Raw genomic sequence first — 18012 nt, forward strand, 5'->3', positions numbered from 1 at the left:
AGCGTGTTTTTCGGGGGTCTCGGGTGTGAAAGTACGAGAGATAAAGACATCGAGGAGTCTTGTAGATGAGAAAAACAACATCTGTTCAGATTTACTCGAGCTTTCTACTAAAGAGAACACGACAAAGCTGTGTATGTGCGCGTGTGTATGTGTGTACACAAGTAAGCTTAGTGCTCAACTGATACTGGATTTTTGGAATTTATTTGGCTTAAAGTGATCTTTATACGCTCTCCCTCGATCATTTGGTACACTTGTAGAATTTAATGATGGGCCAATACAAAACCTGGATCCAAAATGGATGGTTCTAATATACTGATTTAAAAAAAAAAAAGTTTTTTGAATCATAACTGATTGTCCAAATTTGAGACATCCGACAAATGGCGAAGAAAAAATCAGCTTTTACAGTGTGAGCAACACAGGACACCACACGTAATGATGCAATCATGAGTCCCCTACCTTAAACTCGACATATGGCGAAATACCAGGACAGACCTACTCACCCACTCACAATTGTAATTGTATACTGTAGCTCGCGGGCACAGTACAACGTAAAACCACTTGCATGAGTGGAGGATTTGGCAAAATTTTTGAAGAAGCACCAACTTCATTCAAATCTCTAGGGTGGGTTAAGTTTGAAAGCTGTATGTTCGGAAGAGAGGAAAATGCAAAAATGTGGCCCGATTGTCAGTCTGTGTGTAGCCATCTTAACTGGCTAGTATAAATCTGTTTCATGCTTAATTACAACCAGAATCCAGAAACCAAATGTTGAATTGCTACATCCAAATGGAGCATTGTTAACTTGGTCAAGGCTGAATTTTCTTGCTATTGATGAACTGAAAAATCGAATGGCCAAGGAAAGAAAGAAAATGGAAATCAGTAGTCATGGTTGCCCATCAGTATAAAAGTGCAGATTTAAACTTGATCAACATTATACCTTCATTTTTGAGTGAATCATCCAATAATCATATTTGAGTACTTGTATTGATAAACTAGAAATTAAAGGAGACATTATGCATTTTTATCACAATTTAAAACAGTCCTCACGTGTCTTAATAACATGTCTGTGACATACTTCTAGCTCAAAAATAGACAAATAAGAGATTTGTATCTTTGTCTACATCTATCGATCGAGCTAGCTGTCTCTCTAGCTATCTATGTAATCTAATGTGATGTAATGTAATCTATTTTGTGATTTTTAGTCTGCGGGCTCTTTGGGAAACGCGGGAACGGGTGTCAAGCAGCACCTGGAGCGTCTGGACGAGATCTTTGCGGCGCGGCCCGACTACCTTCAGGCTCTGCGCTTCATGCAGCTGATGGTGAACAACGTCATCCGGGAGCTGACGGCCCTGCCTGACCTCAGCAAAGCCAACGTAGACCTAACCGCTGTCGCGACCCAGACAGCCTTTATTGAGTATTACAGGTGTGTGGTGTGCGTGTGTGTGGTAGCAAATGGAAATGTATATTTCTTTAACACTTTTTTTTTTTTTTTTACCTGACTCCAGACTAAATTGTGGCAAAATGAAGCTCTGTGTGTGGTTAGTGTTTTGACGAGTGTTTGTCGACTGTCTCCTACTTGCCGGAATGGAGCTCTAATTGAGTGCAATTCCTATTTGGCTTGAACAGCGAAGGGAGAAGAAAAGTGAAGGAGGCAAAATATATATATTTTTCAATAAACATGAGGAAAAACTCAAAGCCAATCAACTGCAAATGAGTGCAAATGAATATGGAATTCAATGATAATTTTGGCAGGGAATATGAGATGACTCGAGGCTTTAACTTGAAAGTGTGTGTTTTTTTCTCTTTTTTTCCCCCTCGGAAGCCGGTGAATTTGTTATCGTAGTTTTTACATACGCCTCATTGCAGAGATGCACCTGCAAAATTTAATAATTTACTTAGATTTTTGCAGAGTAGCAAAGCAATGGTTACTTCTGCTCATTTTCTCAGTTTTTTTTTTAGCTCTTGCCCTGATTAAGGTCACAGGTAAGATGTAGTCTATCCCGGGTAGCTTTAGGCAAGCAGGCACATATACTGTAGATAGACAACCATTCATATCCACTGTGCTGCCTCATAGTGCTTTCCGATACTGTTTAAACAAAACACTTGTGAGTGTCAACTGTGACCACTAACGTAGGAGGTATGCAGAGGTGATTTGCATGTGTAAACATAACAAAACAACAGCTTCACTTTGATAGCAAGTTAAGACAAGAAAAACATTTATGGCAGAACATGAGTTGACTTTTGACTTGTCTACCCGAACCTGAAGTATTCGTCGACTTGGGGGAAGGAGGGGGGGTTACTTATCTTCCTGGTAGCTGCCTCTCTCTTGTACATGTTATATAGACTATTCTGTTATGAAAAAGTATTTGATAGCTGCTGCAGCCCTAGATGGACTTCAATGAGTGTAAATGCCTTTTCACACTGCACTTGGCGTTCACTGAGGGGCAGCGCAAAAGGGTAACAGCTAGTGTTTTTTGGCCCCCGATACAGACTCTGATACCCAGTTTTGCAATGTCGGCTAATAGCATACCGATACCTAGTTTTTTTTTCCAACATGAAAAAGCTACATTGCACACACACAGGGAATGTCATGCACAAGCAAGACACAAGATCCTGCATCCAAAGTTCTATACAGTATTGCGTTGGAAATAATGGTATCAGCATGTTACTTGTTAGTACTTTCTGATGCCGATACAACTGTTTTAATGCAGTATTGGGTCCTCTCCCAATACCGGTATCGGTATCGGAACAACCCTAGCGACAGACTCCCTGTGCGCGTCTTGCCCATAATTGGAAATGCTTACGTAGCAGTCAATCCAGGAAGTAACAGAAAGGCTTTTCCTGCTTGTTGCTTTACTGCTGTTAGCACTCTGAAATCACTCTGCCAGTCCCTATCCTATTGAATGTGCCTTACACTTTGACATGGCTCTGCATTGTGTCCTTGAGCCCTCGTAGCACATGCATAATTAACAAGCTCGTCAACGACACACACTGTGTTGCTAAGTGCAGTGTGAAAAGGCCTTAACTGTTGTAAAAATGACACTTGACAAAATGATTGGGAAACCAGTACTTTCTACTTTGTTACTTCCCATGTATGTTTGTGTTGTCTTCTCACATACACTGTGCATTGTGTGATGGTCCAGCTTTTATGATAAGCCAAACAAAAAGCAAATAGCTGCTCTAACATACCCGCTTTAAGAATTGTGTGTTTTTAAAGGAACATTTCCTCCCCGATCAATGATATTTGAACCTCTCCAGCTGACGTTTTATAATAGCAAATAGTTCTCATTCCTTGCAGCCACTGACCTAATATAGCACCACCATTAATTTGGCTCATGTGTCCACTCAATGTGTTCTTTCTTACCAAATAATCGTCTTGTTCTTGTGGACTCCACTCGACGCAGCCTGGCATCCGTTTTCCCCGGCGCCGTTATTGGATTTCATGCGGCCGACTGAGCTACGAGCCAGCCCGTGGCCGTGCTTTATTGATGAGCGGCCAGCGTTACAGCCGACGCGCTGTTATTTGATTCACTCGCCTTCCTTTTTATCGCCTCTTCCGTAGCTGAAGTCATCGCTGGAGCCTGTATCGTTACACCGCTAAGTGGTGTCTTTATGCAGATGAAGTATATACATTGAGTTCTTTTCCATATGTTGAGGCCTCAGGATGTTCTTGTATACTCCCCAGTGACCTTAATGTGAAGAATTATTACCCTGGACATGTAGCAGCGAGTGTGCGTCGACTCTGTATCTTCTAAATTGTAAGGAATCGATACTTTTTTGTTGCTCTCGTAAGATTTACGCCACTAGCTGGCCAGGTGGAGTTGGCTGGAGGACGTGCACAAAATCTCACACACATGCACTTACAGTCCAGCCTGACGTGCCACGCAAAGGACATTTTCAGAGCTTGAAAATTTAATGTCTATGGATTTGTGCTGTTGAATTATTGAGCCCAAAGGCTGCAAATTACAACAGCAAGCAGATGGGGCTATAACTAAGAGGCAAGAAATCTGATGTATCTGACACTGATCTCGGATCTCGGGGCGTAAAACACACATTTAAGCAGCACTTGCAGACTTTAGTTTTGCTGCAAAAGTGACAAGTGTTTGGTGTCTTGTAGATGGCTGACCTACCTTCTCCTGCTGATCCTGGATCTGCTCATCTGTCTGGCCGTGTGCTTGGGGATGGCCAAGCAGTGTCGCTGGCTGCTTATCATGTGAGTTTTAATCTATTGTTGCTGCTTTTTGTTCTTTGTCTTTGCTAGTCATCACAAATGAGTCGCTGCAGACAGACACTGACGTTCCATATGATCACTCCATTAACAGGAACAAAAAGATTATATAATATTATGAATATGAAGTATCACTTGCATCACGGTTTATTTCCTCAGTGACTTTAGTACAATTCAGACAAATGTCACATTCGGCTATGATTAGTATTCAACCAAATGATTTCAAATATTTAACAAAACATTTGACAAAGAAATTTGATTGATTAATGAAGAATAATTGAATAAACTATTAGAGCACAAACACGGGTAATTAGTATTATTTATTATTATATTATTTGATGTATTTGTATTTATTTTATTATTATTGTTATTATTTATTCTTAATATTAATATGATTTAGTTATTTATTATATTACCTATTGATTCTCTCTCTATATTATATAATCCATAGAGAAACTGTCAACCACTTCAACCACACCAAAGATAAATAAAAGCAATTAATTGAGGCCTATAATGCCAGTAAAACAATCCCCCCCATACCATGTAAAGTAGCCCCCTTCAGACTTTGAGCTCTATGACATCACTTCCACATGCTCCTTTTTTGTTTGTTTTCTGAAAAGTGCAATATTTGGGGACACGTTAATCATATTTGACCGTGTTTTGCTAGCGTAGCTTACTTATGCATTCAGACAATGCTTAAAGAAAAACAGCATGACAAGGATGATGGATTACCGAGCACACGGTCCAGACTTCCTATCACATTTGGCCAATTTAGCACTGCCCACGCGTTGGGCGCTAGCAGACGAGACGCCGCTTCCTCCTCATCCTCTTCTTCCTCCTCCTCCTCCTCCTCCTCCTCATCATCCCGATGATGCAGCTCGCTAATGCCTATTGATCGGGCAAGCGGCCGGATGAGCATGCGGCTCCCTTAACTAATTATTAAGTGCTCTCAGACTTCTTTATTGCTGCTTTTTCAAGGAGGTCTGAGGAGTCGGCTGAGAACCAAAGCCTAGTGTTGCTATTGCTGCCTTCATGGATCCATTAGAAGGGAAGTTCACTTGTCCGTAGCGAGGTTAATGAAAGCCCCAAAAAGTTGGCAGTTGACAGTTAACACAACAGGCGTGATGTGGTTTGTGGCCCGTGTGACATCCATCTCCTATAAGGAGTGGGTTTATTTTGAGTTTCTGCACTTTAGTGTTTCTTGACTGAGTGTTTCCCACAGATTTGAAACGTACTTGGGTGGGTGGACTCCAATGGGGGTGTTGCAGGGCGAACTAATTTTATATACAGTATATCTGCACGCAACACTTTTTATATATTCATATAAATTTTAAATTACATTTTCTTGAAACCTACTTGGGTGGCCCGCCCAAGTATTAACATGGTGTGGGAAACGCTGTGACTTTTACTGAGCCAAGGCAGATATTTTACGCAAAAAAATTTCAGAAGACACCACTAGCATGACGATATTCTCGTGGTGACATTCTCGATATTCGATATTCATGATGAAGCGTTGTAATTGTAATTACATCGGAATAACACAAGATTCCCTATCTTGTGTTATTCCAATGTAATTACAATACAAGATTTATAGAAATAAACCACGTCAAAGTCTACAGCACACGTGGTTACACGTGTATGCAGAGTAGGGTCATACAATTACTGCAATGCAGTTGTTCCTTGCTAGTTTTTCATGGTACCCGCCCCCTTGCGCAATAACTAGAAATAATCTACAAAATCCACTGCATGCAAGACTATGTGCAATGTGATCATTCCTTTTCAGTTTTACATGATAAGCACCACTTTGCATGGTAGAAATAATCCACGGAATAACCATAGCTTTCTAAATATAACGTATGTGTGAAAACCCCCAATTTGAACAATAGAAATAAACATAATGAGTTGAAAACTTCTACTGTCCAAAAATTCGGTCACACATGGACCTATGCACACAATGTAGAAATGTAATTACAGTAATGTGATCGTTCTCCTCACCAGTTATTCCGTAAAAGTGGCCACGTTACACAATAGAATTACTAAAATTGGTAGAAATAATCTACACAATAAAAAAAATCAATAACGCAATCTCAGCCACTCACTTGCAAGTGTACACAACGTAGCACATTGTAGGCATGGACTTTCTTCATACTTTATGGATCATTATACTTGTATTGATTTCTATTGTACATGGTGGTTATTATCTTAAACAATTGGCGCTTGCCAATTATTGTATGACGCTGCCCATGCATGACCAAGCACGGTATGTTTTTTTAATTTTAATTGTAATTTTATTTTTTTCCTCTATACTTATTTCTCATCATCATCTTCTATTGTTCAAAGTGACAGTTATATTGAATATTGGGCGCGGACGATCATATTACAGCAATATTACAATATGTCAATGTTGTGCAGATGTGCTTCTGCTTGACTCGGTTTGCTGTGGACTTCTTTTTTTTCAGAGCTTTTAATTAGTACCATAATTGGTTTAGCATGTATGTTTTAATGGCGTACCGGTCACAATAATGAAAGTATGTACAAGATAATAATTCATATGAAGTTTAGAACAACTGCAAGAAAAATGGACTGTCCGTCTTATCTTAGCGGCCTTTTGATTGTGTGTAAATCTTCCCTACGCAGGATAATGGCCTTTGTGATACTGTCTGTGTTCCTGAGCTGGGCCTCACTGGGAGCCGGCTTGGCCACAGCTGTGGTGAGTTTTTTTTTTTTGGTCTTCTCTCTTCATTTATTTAGGTTTCTATTGCTCAATCAGTCACGTCGTAAAGCTGATTATAAACTCAGCAGCCTTCGGCATAATCACAGTTGTAAACAACACTCCCTGGCGTTAATTACACCTCTGAAATCTGTCTTTGTTGTGTGCTTTAGTTTCACCATAAATCCTCCTCGTTGTCTACTGCGGAGTGTACAACGTTCAACACATTTGGGCTTAACGTGGTAATGGAGACAGCACATTTGGGTCACAGCAAGGGGTACAAAGAGTACCACCCCTGGTTTACTTCGGGTATCCCCTCTCTTGCCTGAATCTCCTGGAGGCATCGCAGAATCTGAGGATTATCCCGGTGGATTAGACATCTGGACAGATGCAGTGAAGCGGCGAATTAAGCTCGGGGTGGTGACTGAACCTGAAACGTAGCGGAGACATCCGCTGTCATTGCAAGCACACATTGCTGCACATGACAAACATCTTGGACCTTACAGTATTTGGGCTGTTCTGCTTCTCTTATTTAAGTCAAAATGGCTCTTTGTGTGCACATTTTACACAAGTGGGCTGTAAATATGGAAGAATTGTGCTCAATCAGATTTAATAGATTTTCAATTACATTTGATCTAGTAGACATGCGACTGCAATTTAATTGTCCACTTGAGCAAGTCATGTTGATTATAATGGGGCTGTATTATATTTACTGTGCCCGATTCTCATTCTAAATTGCTGTTTTGCGGTCTAAAAATTTGAGCGTCACTCTATTGAATAATTCCATCCATCCATCCATCCATCCATGCATCATCTACTGCTTATCCGGGGTCGGGTCGCGGCAGCAGCTTTAGCAGGGAAGCCCAGACTTCCCTCTCCCCTGCCACTTCAGCCAGCTCCTCCGATGCGATCCCAAGGCGTTCCCAGGCCAGCCGAGAGACGTAATCTCTCCAGCGTGTCCTGGGTCGTCCCCGGGAACTCCCGCCGATGGGACCCATGCCCGGAACACCTCTCCAGGGAGGCGTACAGGAGGCATCCAAACTAGATTCCCAAGCCACCTCAACTGGTTCCTCTTAACACGGAGGAGTAGCGGCTCGACACTGAGTCCCTCCCGGATGACCGAGCATCTCACCCTATCTCTAAAAGAGAGTCTAGATATCCTGCGGAGGAAACTCATTTCAACCGCTTGTATCCCGGATCTTGTTCTATTGGTCACGACCCACGGCTCAGGACCATAGGTGAGGGTAGGAACACAGATCGACCGGTAAATCGAGAGCTTTGCCTTTCGGCTCAGCTCCTCCTTTACAACAACAGACCGATACAGAGTCCGCATCACTGCAGACGCTACATCGATCCGCCTGTCGATCTCCCGGACCCCCTCAACGCCTCGGCTGCGCCTAGAAATTCTGTCCATAAAAGTTAAGAACAGAATCGGTGACAAAGGGCAACCTTGGCGGAGTCCAACCCTTACTGGAAACAAATTTGACTTGATGCCGGCAAAGCGGACCAAACTCTGACATCGGTCGTACAGGGACCGAACAGCCCGTACCAGGGGGCTCGGTACCCCATACTCCCGAAGCACCCCCCACAGGACTCCTCAAGGGACACGGTCAAACGCCTTCTCCAAGTCCACAAAGCACATGTGGACTGGTTGGGCGAACTCCCATGCACCCTCAAGGACCTTGCCGAGAGTGTAGAGCTGGTCCACTGCTCCACAACCGGGCCGAAAACCACACTGCTCCTCCTGAATCCGAGATTCGACTTCCCGACAGACCCTCCTCTCCAGCACCCCTGAATAGACCTTACCAGAGAGGCTGAGAAGTGTGATCCCTCTATAATTGGAACACACCCTCGGGTCCGCCTTCTTAAAAAGGGGGACCACCACCCCGGTCTGCCAATCCAGAGGCACTGTCCCCGATGTCCACGCAATGTTGTAGAGGCGTGTCGACCACAAAAGCCCCACATGATCCAGAGCCCTTAGGAACTCCGGGCGGATCTCATCCATCCCCGGGGCCTTGCCACCGAGGAGCTTTCCAACCACCTCAGTGACTTCGACCCCAGAGATGGGGGAGCCCACCTCAGAGTCCCCATACCCTGCTTCCTGAAAGGAAGACGTGTCGGTAAAATTGAGGAGGTCTTCGAAGTATTCTCCCCACCGATTCACAACATCCTCAGTCAAGGTCAGCAGCACCCCATCTCCACTATACACAGTGTTAATGGCGCACTGCTTTCCTCTCCTGAGACTCCGGATGGTGGACCAGAATTTCTTCGAAGCCGTCCGGAAGTCGTTTTCCATGCCTCACCAAACTCCTCCCATATATGCACTATTATTATTATTAGATAATAATAAAAATAATAATCTAACTGATTCTAAAACTATTTGATAGTCACAGCATTGCAAATATTTGTTTGAAAAACACTTTAAAGGCTATGCTGTAAGTATAAACGAGTACTGCTCTAAATCGTCTCCAAGCAATGAATAAATGATTGTCTAAATGTCACCTGCGAGTGACTAGTGACTATTTCACAATAGAAAATAGGTCAGTGGTAACTGGAATATTTACAAAGGCTTCCCTTTTAATTAAAGTCTTACTACAAGTAGAAGGGAGTAGTGATAGTAATCTACAGTATTGTCTATGTTCCACTACATGAGGAGATGCTGTATTTCCCACATTGAAGTAGCGTACTGACTGTTGAAAAAGGGAAATGATGATGATGGTGATGCTTCAAATTTCTCACAGGCGCATGCATGTTTAATGAAAAGTGGCATCATCAACATGTCTAACGAGATGCAGATGAAGGCTAACATGCAGGACCCCATGCTGACATGACATTCATTTCATGTATTCCACTGTGGTCTCGTCTCATACTGAGCTTGCGGATGCTAACCGTTGATCCATTAAAACAGAGGAACTGCAGGTTACAGGCAGCGTTTTGTGTCTTGTACTCGCTTTGTTCACGGGAGCACAAAGTGCAGCTTCGCTATCGATCGCTCGTCTGTCTCTTTGTGAAGTGCTGTCAGTCTCGCTGTGCAATGAAATTGTGATAAGAGCGCATCTTTAATGGGCTCTGTCGGATGAAAGAAGGTAGATCATGGCAGTAACAAGAACCATGTCATCGCTGATTATACCTGCCTAAAGCATTTCACCATGGACTACCATACCGTAAGTCAATGTGATTCATGTTTGAAATTTTGAACATCAAAATAACCCCCTATCCTTCAGCAATTGCCCGCAATGTCTAAGTATTAAGTTCAGTGTCAAGCCCAACCACTGATTGAGTTCAAATTGACTGAGAGTTGGTTTGTTCATGCAGGTGTTGTTCACTTTAGTTTAGTTTCGCTCCTGCCAATTTGTGTAAAAGTCGGAATGTATGTGCAAACCTAGAGGTTATAACGTTCACAATTACGGGAAATAAATGCATGAAAAAGACATCCAGGTCATAAACTTAAATCAATTCAATGAAAAACAATATGCTTTCGTGTGCCGTGTGTGATGTTTTGAAGCCCTATGCAAAGTAGTTTGTGTCGTTAAGTGAGCTGGCATTCTTATGCCGCATGATGAAATGTTCTTAAGCCCTGACAATTAACTCATTCACTCCCAGCCATTTTCACTAAGGCCATGTATACACGTAGCCGGGTTTTTTGCAAACAAAATATATTTTTCTGCAGCTTGCCCTGTCATCCACACGTCCGCGGGGATTTTTTTTAATTACAAACGAAGGTTTCTAAAAACTCCGGCTAAAGTGAAGATTTGCGTATTTCTCTGGCTTTGCGGTCACCTGTGTCCGTTAGTAAAGTTTTACGTTGTACTCTACACACGTCACTCAATCACATACTGTACCTCAAGTTGTTAAAAAAAAGAAGGGGGGGAAGCGGGAGACCATGTTTGTATATGTGTGTGTGGTGAGTGAGTGGGGGAAAAAAGGTCTGGAATTGGTATGAACGTACTTAAAAATGCATTAATGCGGTTAGCTGTGGATGTTTTCTTTTCTACAAACGTGGTGATGTGGACACTATTTTTTTCTACACCCAGAGCAGAGAAATATCCATTTTTAAAAATACCCTGCTATGTGTTTGACTGATTTTGCAAGGCCCACAGAATACTATTGCTCTAAAAACATGAAACCTACCAAAAGAAAGATTAGAGTCTCTTTTTTTCATCAGGAAAAAAGTATGTTTCTATCTGTTTCTGTTTTGCAACAATTAGCATTAGAATATACCTACATTTCATCATTATTCACAAATCAATTTAGAAATGTGATTAAAATAGCTTTTTTCAACATGGCCCTGGTTGATCTCTTATGCTATGCTGCCACCTGCTGGCCGTTTGTGTAATAACTACCATTTCTTCAACCGTTCTTTGCAGTTGAGAGGCTGCATCAAAGGATTCTGTATGCTCTAGCATAAAAAAACATTTTAAAAAATGTATAGATACGTCTTTGGGACACATAAAACATTTAACTCTTTGACTGCCAGACGTTTTCAGAAAAGGGATGCCGTGGGTGCCAGCTCATTTAAGCATTTTGACTGATCTTTCAAGTTCCACAGAAAATTTTGTGTTTGGACTATGGAAACACACATACTACCAAATGAAAGAGTGACATCTCATCTTTCATCAGAAAAAAAAGTTTGTTTCTACCTTATTCCGTTATTCAGTAATCAACAATAGAAAATGGTTTCACCCAAATGCTCGCAAAATATGTTTATTTACATTCAACAGTGTAACAATTTGACAAAACAATTTGGCAAACTATTTACAAATGTGTTCAACCCTTGTACTATTTACAATTGTGTGGATGTTTCAACTACAGTTTTTCTTTTTGTGTAACACTCCCCTGCGTGCAAGGGGACACCAGGATTTGCACAACAGATTAGTTTCACTGCGATTGCCCCTTCGCGTGCAGACGCTACACTTTCTTGCCGGCTTTTTTTCTCCGGGGAATAGCAAGTATATACTGCAGTGTGTGTTTGGCCATGTTGCCATCAAGTCTACTATCAGGATCATGATACGGTGACGTTACGGTGGTGTTACGTCTGGCTTCCTCATGTCCTTCAGTTCCTATACCAGGTGGTAAGAGATGTTCTGATCCATCTTATCCACTCCATTCATGGTGGCATCGTGGTCCATAACCAGTGTCTTCTCCGTGATCAGACTGTACCCACTCCTCCGATGAATATGCATTGGACCCGGGGCACTCTTCGTCGTCCGATTGAACGTCCGCCTGTGCAGAAGTGCTCGGTTGTGCTCTGCGTTTTCCGGCGTTAGCATCGCTAGCCGGTGAGGCTTCATGACGTGATCATAGCCGCCGCGTCAACAGTTCCAACTTCGGCGTCAACCTCGGAGTCACCACCATCATTATCATCGTCGTCATCAATGTGCTCTTTAGCATTGGTCGATGCTTTTCGTCTTTGAAAAAAATGCTCAAGCGTAAGCTGCTTGCAACCGGTCGCCATTTTTGCTTCCTCAGCCATTCTCCCCTCAACACTCTAGCTCCGCCTCACGTCTTCTACTGACACCTACCCGATCTTGTCCAAAGAGAGTCATCGCTGCCATCTAGTGCCCAAAAATAGTCATTATACTAACTAGATCTGCTTGATACTTTCAGCACAGCTGGCCAAGGCTTTCCTCCACCCGCTTCCAAAAAACCCCCCAAGAAACATAGTGAACGTCTTTTATTGTCTTTGGCAGTCCTCCGTAGGATTTTACTAAACGTTATTAAACGTTTTTGGCAGTCAAAGAGTTAAAATAGAACATATTTGTACGTTTTTGGGAGCAAATGGGTTAATGTAACATTGAAATGTCAAACATAAAAAAACTAAGGACCCCTATCAGGAGTCGTCTGTGGATTGCATTAAAGAGCATGAGAGTGCGTTGCAGCTTTAAAGGCCAGCAAAGCATGACGCGTAGTAAAAGATCAATAAAGATGTAGATGAAACAGCTGTGCAAGAAACAGCTGTGCAACAGTGTACTAACAGGCCTTTGCATGTGCTGTTGTGTTGTCATGCAGGGCACCAGTGACTTCTGCGTGTCTCCTGACAAGTTTATTGTGAACCAAACCAAAGATATCCTCAGTGAAGGTAATTCATTGGAAGAATGCATCCAGCTCTGGAAAAGATGAACATGAACTGCAACATTATCAGTTGGAGTCAAATTAACATATTTGTTTTTATTCTATAAACATTATAACTCCCAAACATGAAATGTCAATATCATCACTTGCAGCAAATGAAAAATGGCTCAATGTTTTTTTGGCCTCTTGATTTTTCCAGAGCTGTACAATGATTAAATATGACCACATACTTAAACTGTGTGTCTTTCTCACCCGGTAGATGTTGCTCACTATTATTTGTTCTGCAGTCCGAATCTACCCAACCCCTTCCAACAGGTACGGACTCCCACACACACACTCATGTTTGAGTAAACAAAGATGAGCTTTCATCAAAGTGCAGCAAGAAATGTGCACCATCACACGTGGAATTAGTTCAAGCGACACATTCGATCCTTTCCCCCCGTTGCTTAACATCTGCCTGAGGGCACTCTCACAAGCAACATGGTTTATTCATTCATAGCTTGCATAATGACGGCTACTGTACACAAAAACAACAACAACATACTCAGAGTGTAATTAGAATGCTTGGTATGCAGATATATTTAAAAAAAAAGGGGCTTCATGAATAAACACGGGTTATATACATACAACTCTGGAATTTTCATCTATTTTCTAAGGCGCTACCACCAAAACTCAGCTGGACTCCAGTTCAACTTAACCCAAATGAGGACAAGCAGAACAGTAAAGTTATGGATGGGTGTTAATGAATACCTCTCTGGAAAATGTTCCATGCTTAACACCCTGTAAAAGTGTCACTTTTATGACCATTTTCATTGTACAACTTTTTTTTAATATGCTGCATTAATTGTGAGCGCGCTGTGCATCTTCACAGCCTTCGAATCCATGACGCATAATTACAGTATTTAATCGGCGGCGGAGCTGCAATTAAATGCATAATTTAGCTTTACTTACGGTCAAATTGTTTGTCGACACGGCACTTCCTTATTAACATTAGGGATGTCGTGATATTTAAACTTCCACAATATCGTCATGTCACAATATTAACTCATTCACTGCCATTGACGGCTATAAACGTCAAAACTTCATTTGAACTATTTCTATTACTTTTTCCCACTTTTATTAACAAGAGTATGAAAACCTAGAAAACTAATTTTATTGTACATTTAGAACAGATGTAAACATTTTTATTAATCGTGAGTTAACTAGTGAAGTCATGCGATTAATTACAATTAAAAATTTTAATCTCCTGATGAGATTATTAAATTTCAATCATAATTAATCGCATTCGCATGACTTCAATAGTTAACTCTCAATTAATCACAAATTTTATATCTGTTCTAAATGTACAAAAAAAAAATCTAGGTTTTCGTACCCTTGTTAACAAAAGTAGAAAAAATATGTTAAAGTAATAGAAATAGTTAAAATGAATTTTTTTTACGTTTATAACCGTCAATTGCAATGAATGAGTTAAAAGCAGCACATCTGTTAAAAATGTCAAGTCGATTTCCATTTGTGCAGTTTTAGCACCCTCTGGTGGTTAGTTTTTTAGCACAGTTTAATTTTCATACAACATGTTTTGGCCCTTCTATGTTTGAAATCCACGCTAATCGTCAGATGAAATGGAATGTAATATGCTTGTGAATCGAGTCAACATGTGGAAGAACTCAATGTGTGCGTGCATTAGCAAGTAAGTGCCTCAATATTTAGTGTTATTACTTATTAGAGACGGTAGGTTGTTTAGTGTGAGTTCTTTTTTTTTTTTACAATATCGTGACTTTTCTAATATTGCCATCACATGATCCTCTTTTATGTATACAGTCACTGACAATCTGCCAGCGCTCGCTAACCACTATGCAGATCCAGGTCCAAGGTTTGCTGCAGTTCTCCGTGCCCGTCTTTCCCACCGCTGAGGTACAACAACAACCAGACTACTGGAAGGTCCTGATTTACTAAGATATCGAAGAGTGTCACATTGCAGGCAACGCTGCACATTAATTGAGGCAAATGCGAAAAATGAATTACGCAGCTATTTTGCACGTTAGGCTGTCGCAATCCAGTTAGTAAACACATGCGAACCATTAGTAAATCAGGCCTTTAGGCTTCTGTGCACTAAAAAACGTACAATACTGTAATCTTTCGTGCTTCTCCCCCTCCCTTTGTTTCACACAGAGAGACCTTTTAGGTATCCAGCGCCTGTTGAACACCAGCGAGTTTAATCTGCACCAGCTGACGGCCTTGCTTGATTGTCGTGGGCTACACAAGGTGTTTTTTTATTTTTTATTTAAGATCCTTCCCTTTTAGTCGTTCAAAGCGCCACAAATGCCACCTTTCAACTTTACATCTGAAGCGGGGCACACACATACCAATTTTTAACATGAAAGTGACCCCACACGACAAGGAAAAAAAAATCACCCAGTATGCTTCCTGCCCTTAAAGTGTATGACATACAGTGAAGCCTTACCAATTTGTGCTTGGCGATTTACAAATTGACCAATTCAATTATCAATTCTTGTGTTCCCCACTTTTCTGAATCTAATGTAAATCCACTGATTTCGAATAATGTGTGTGTATTCTTGTTCCTTAAAGCTCCCATAGTATGAAAATGCACCTTAGTGGGGTTTTCTATCAATAATGTGCATCCCCGGCCTGTCTACAATACAACCAGGCTTGAAAAAAGTCAGTCCGCAACTTCTTTAGCTATTTCCTCCTTTCTAAAATGTGTGCTTTAAACTGGCAGATTAAACTTCCGTGACTTAGTGACGTCAAAAAGCCACGGAAGTGCACTCGACCCAGCCCCCTCGGGTTAGTGGCACCCCCTCTGGTAAAGGTTTGTCACGCCCACTGAAATTTGAGATGCTTTTGACTTTTGGATTCAAGTTTGTGAAAACGCATTTAAAATGACAAAACACACAAATTTACAACTTATCCAATATAAAATTATTCATAGAACATACATTACTCAATATATGATGAAGAAAATGGGACTCTCAGACTCCGACATTTGTCTCCAATGTTTACAAAACACTACAGACACTTATGTTCATGCTTTATGGTTATGTACTCCGGTTATGTATTTCTGGACTAAAGTCTTAGAAAAACTTTCCGCTATTTTGGACTGTAGGATACCTTTATCTCCAAACTTGTGTTTGCTAGGTGACCTAACAACAACTGACTTACCACATAAACAATTTCAATCTACACTTGTAGCCCTTACTATCGCTAAAAAAACAATTCTTGTTAACTGGAAAAATAAACAAACTCTGAATATCGACCAATGGTCTAACCTCCTCATAAATCACATTTTAATGGAAAAAATATCTGCCTCAAATAAAAACCAAATATCAAAATTTATAGAAACATGGTCTACGTATATAGAATATTTTAACCTAATTCCGGTTACTTAATTCTGTCTGTTAGCGAGAGCCACTACATCGTGATAACTTACATTGATGTTTCTGCATCTGGCAATTTATTATTATATTATATTATTAGTATGGGATTTTTTTTTTAATGGGCTTTAGGTGAACTGATGAATACACACACGCTCGCACGCACACACACACACACACACACACACGCACATACACATACTCACCCACATACAAAAAAAAGGGTATATATATATATATATATATATATATATATATGTGTGTGTATATATATATATATGTGTATATGTGTATATATATATGTATATGTATTTAAAAAAAAAAAAAAAAAAACATTTATTACATTTTTTTAATTGATTTGTTGGATTTTTTAAAAAAGAAAAAAAAAAAAGGAGAGCAATGATGATGTCAAATCGAATGAACAATACTGAGCTCTCCTGTAAAAAAAAAAAAAAAAAAAAATGAAATTTGAGATGCTGGCTGCGCCTTTCTTTTTCTCCCCCTTCTCGCAAATGCTCCGTGGAGAGGGGAAACAATGATCAGGAAAAAGTGGTTGCTTCCTTCGTCCCAAGTCTCTGAAAAGACGGTGGATTCATTTTATTTTTGAAGGACGTGTACCGACATAATTTCTCAAAGGACTGTTTTGTTAGTGAAAGCCTGTTCAGAGCTGGATTTGCAAGTTTAAACATAATGGATCGGTCCCAACAGTGTGACACGACTGCAAACGGGAAAGATGTAAGTTTTGTAACATTTTTGATTTAGCCTTCTTTCCTATCCTTCTAATAAGAGATGTGCACCTTCTACCATATTACTGGTGTATTTTTAGTGCCTAAAGTGGGAGCTACATTTGTCGTGTGGAGGTTGTTTGGTTACAAGAGGTCAGATATGATAAAGCAGACGGTGGTTGGATAATATGAAGCAGTTGCGTATTGTTTTGTCAAGATACTGTACAATCCGAGGTGGTTAATTTGCCGTGACTGGCAACTCGCCACCTAGTTGACATGACTTTGTGATGCCAACCGGACGCTAAGTGGTCTCGGTCAGACGGCTTGCACGTTGCGACCGCACAGTGGCCTAAATGTGGACATTTGTGTTCATAACCGCTTGTAAATGTCTACAAGCATTCACGGAAAATCTGAGACATTCACGGCTAACTAACGTTCGCGGGAGATTTGCCGTTTACGGCAAAATAACCATTGCCTAAACATTCACAAACTAACGCTACAAGATAGTCTCTGTAGTAATGTTATGCTACTTTTTCTTATGGTAAAACGTTATGCCACTTTTCCACATATTAAAATAGTTCTCAAATGTGTAAAAGACATGTTTGTATTTTTCTTTTCTTCTGCTCCGTCGTTTCCATTCACAACATTAGCACATGGCGACCAAGACCAAAATCACTGCCCCTTCGAGAGAAAAGGGTGCGGCCTAGGCGTGGCCTGGTGCAACTATTTACATAAAAGTGGCATACCCCTAAAACAGGCTGTTTTAAACAGAGCGTTTTTAGGCTGATTTAGGGACAGCAAAAATATTAGATTCAAAGTCAATTTTGACGAATGCACGTCACAGACATGTCTTTCACACATTTGAGAACTATTTTAGTATGTTAGAAAGTT

The 18012-nt window shown here is 40.9% G+C and overlaps 1 protein-coding gene and 1 long non-coding RNA gene across 5 annotated transcripts in view; one reads left to right on the plus strand and one right to left on the minus strand.

Moving 5' to 3' along the window:
* LOC144042904 (uncharacterized) overlaps positions 1-18012 on the minus strand; it is a 183009-nt gene that overhangs the window by 119178 nt on the left and 45819 nt on the right. The gene's annotated exons all lie outside the window — the stretch shown is intronic.
* The window catches only part of ttyh2l (tweety homolog 2, like), a 47806-nt gene that overhangs the window by 19819 nt on the left and 9975 nt on the right, over positions 1-18012 (plus strand). For all 4 annotated transcript variants that reach the window (XR_013291390.1, XM_077559729.1, XM_077559730.1 and 1 more), the window contains 7 exons: positions 1200-1420; positions 4115-4210; positions 6863-6935; positions 12945-13014; positions 13267-13322; positions 14826-14918; positions 15177-15269. Coding sequence is in view for 3 of the 4 variants with exons in the window: in XM_077559729.1 (XP_077415855.1) it covers positions 1200-1420; positions 4115-4210; positions 6863-6935; positions 12945-13014; positions 13267-13322; positions 14826-14918; positions 15177-15269 (702 nt within the window). In the remaining variant the exon portion in view is untranslated. The remainder of the gene's footprint in view (positions 1-1199; positions 1421-4114; positions 4211-6862; positions 6936-12944; positions 13015-13266; positions 13323-14825; positions 14919-15176; positions 15270-18012) is intronic.

Source organism: Vanacampus margaritifer, chromosome 2, assembly GCF_051991255.1.
Source record: "Vanacampus margaritifer isolate UIUO_Vmar chromosome 2, RoL_Vmar_1.0, whole genome shotgun sequence".
Taxonomy (NCBI): Eukaryota; Metazoa; Chordata; class Actinopteri; order Syngnathiformes; family Syngnathidae; genus Vanacampus; species Vanacampus margaritifer.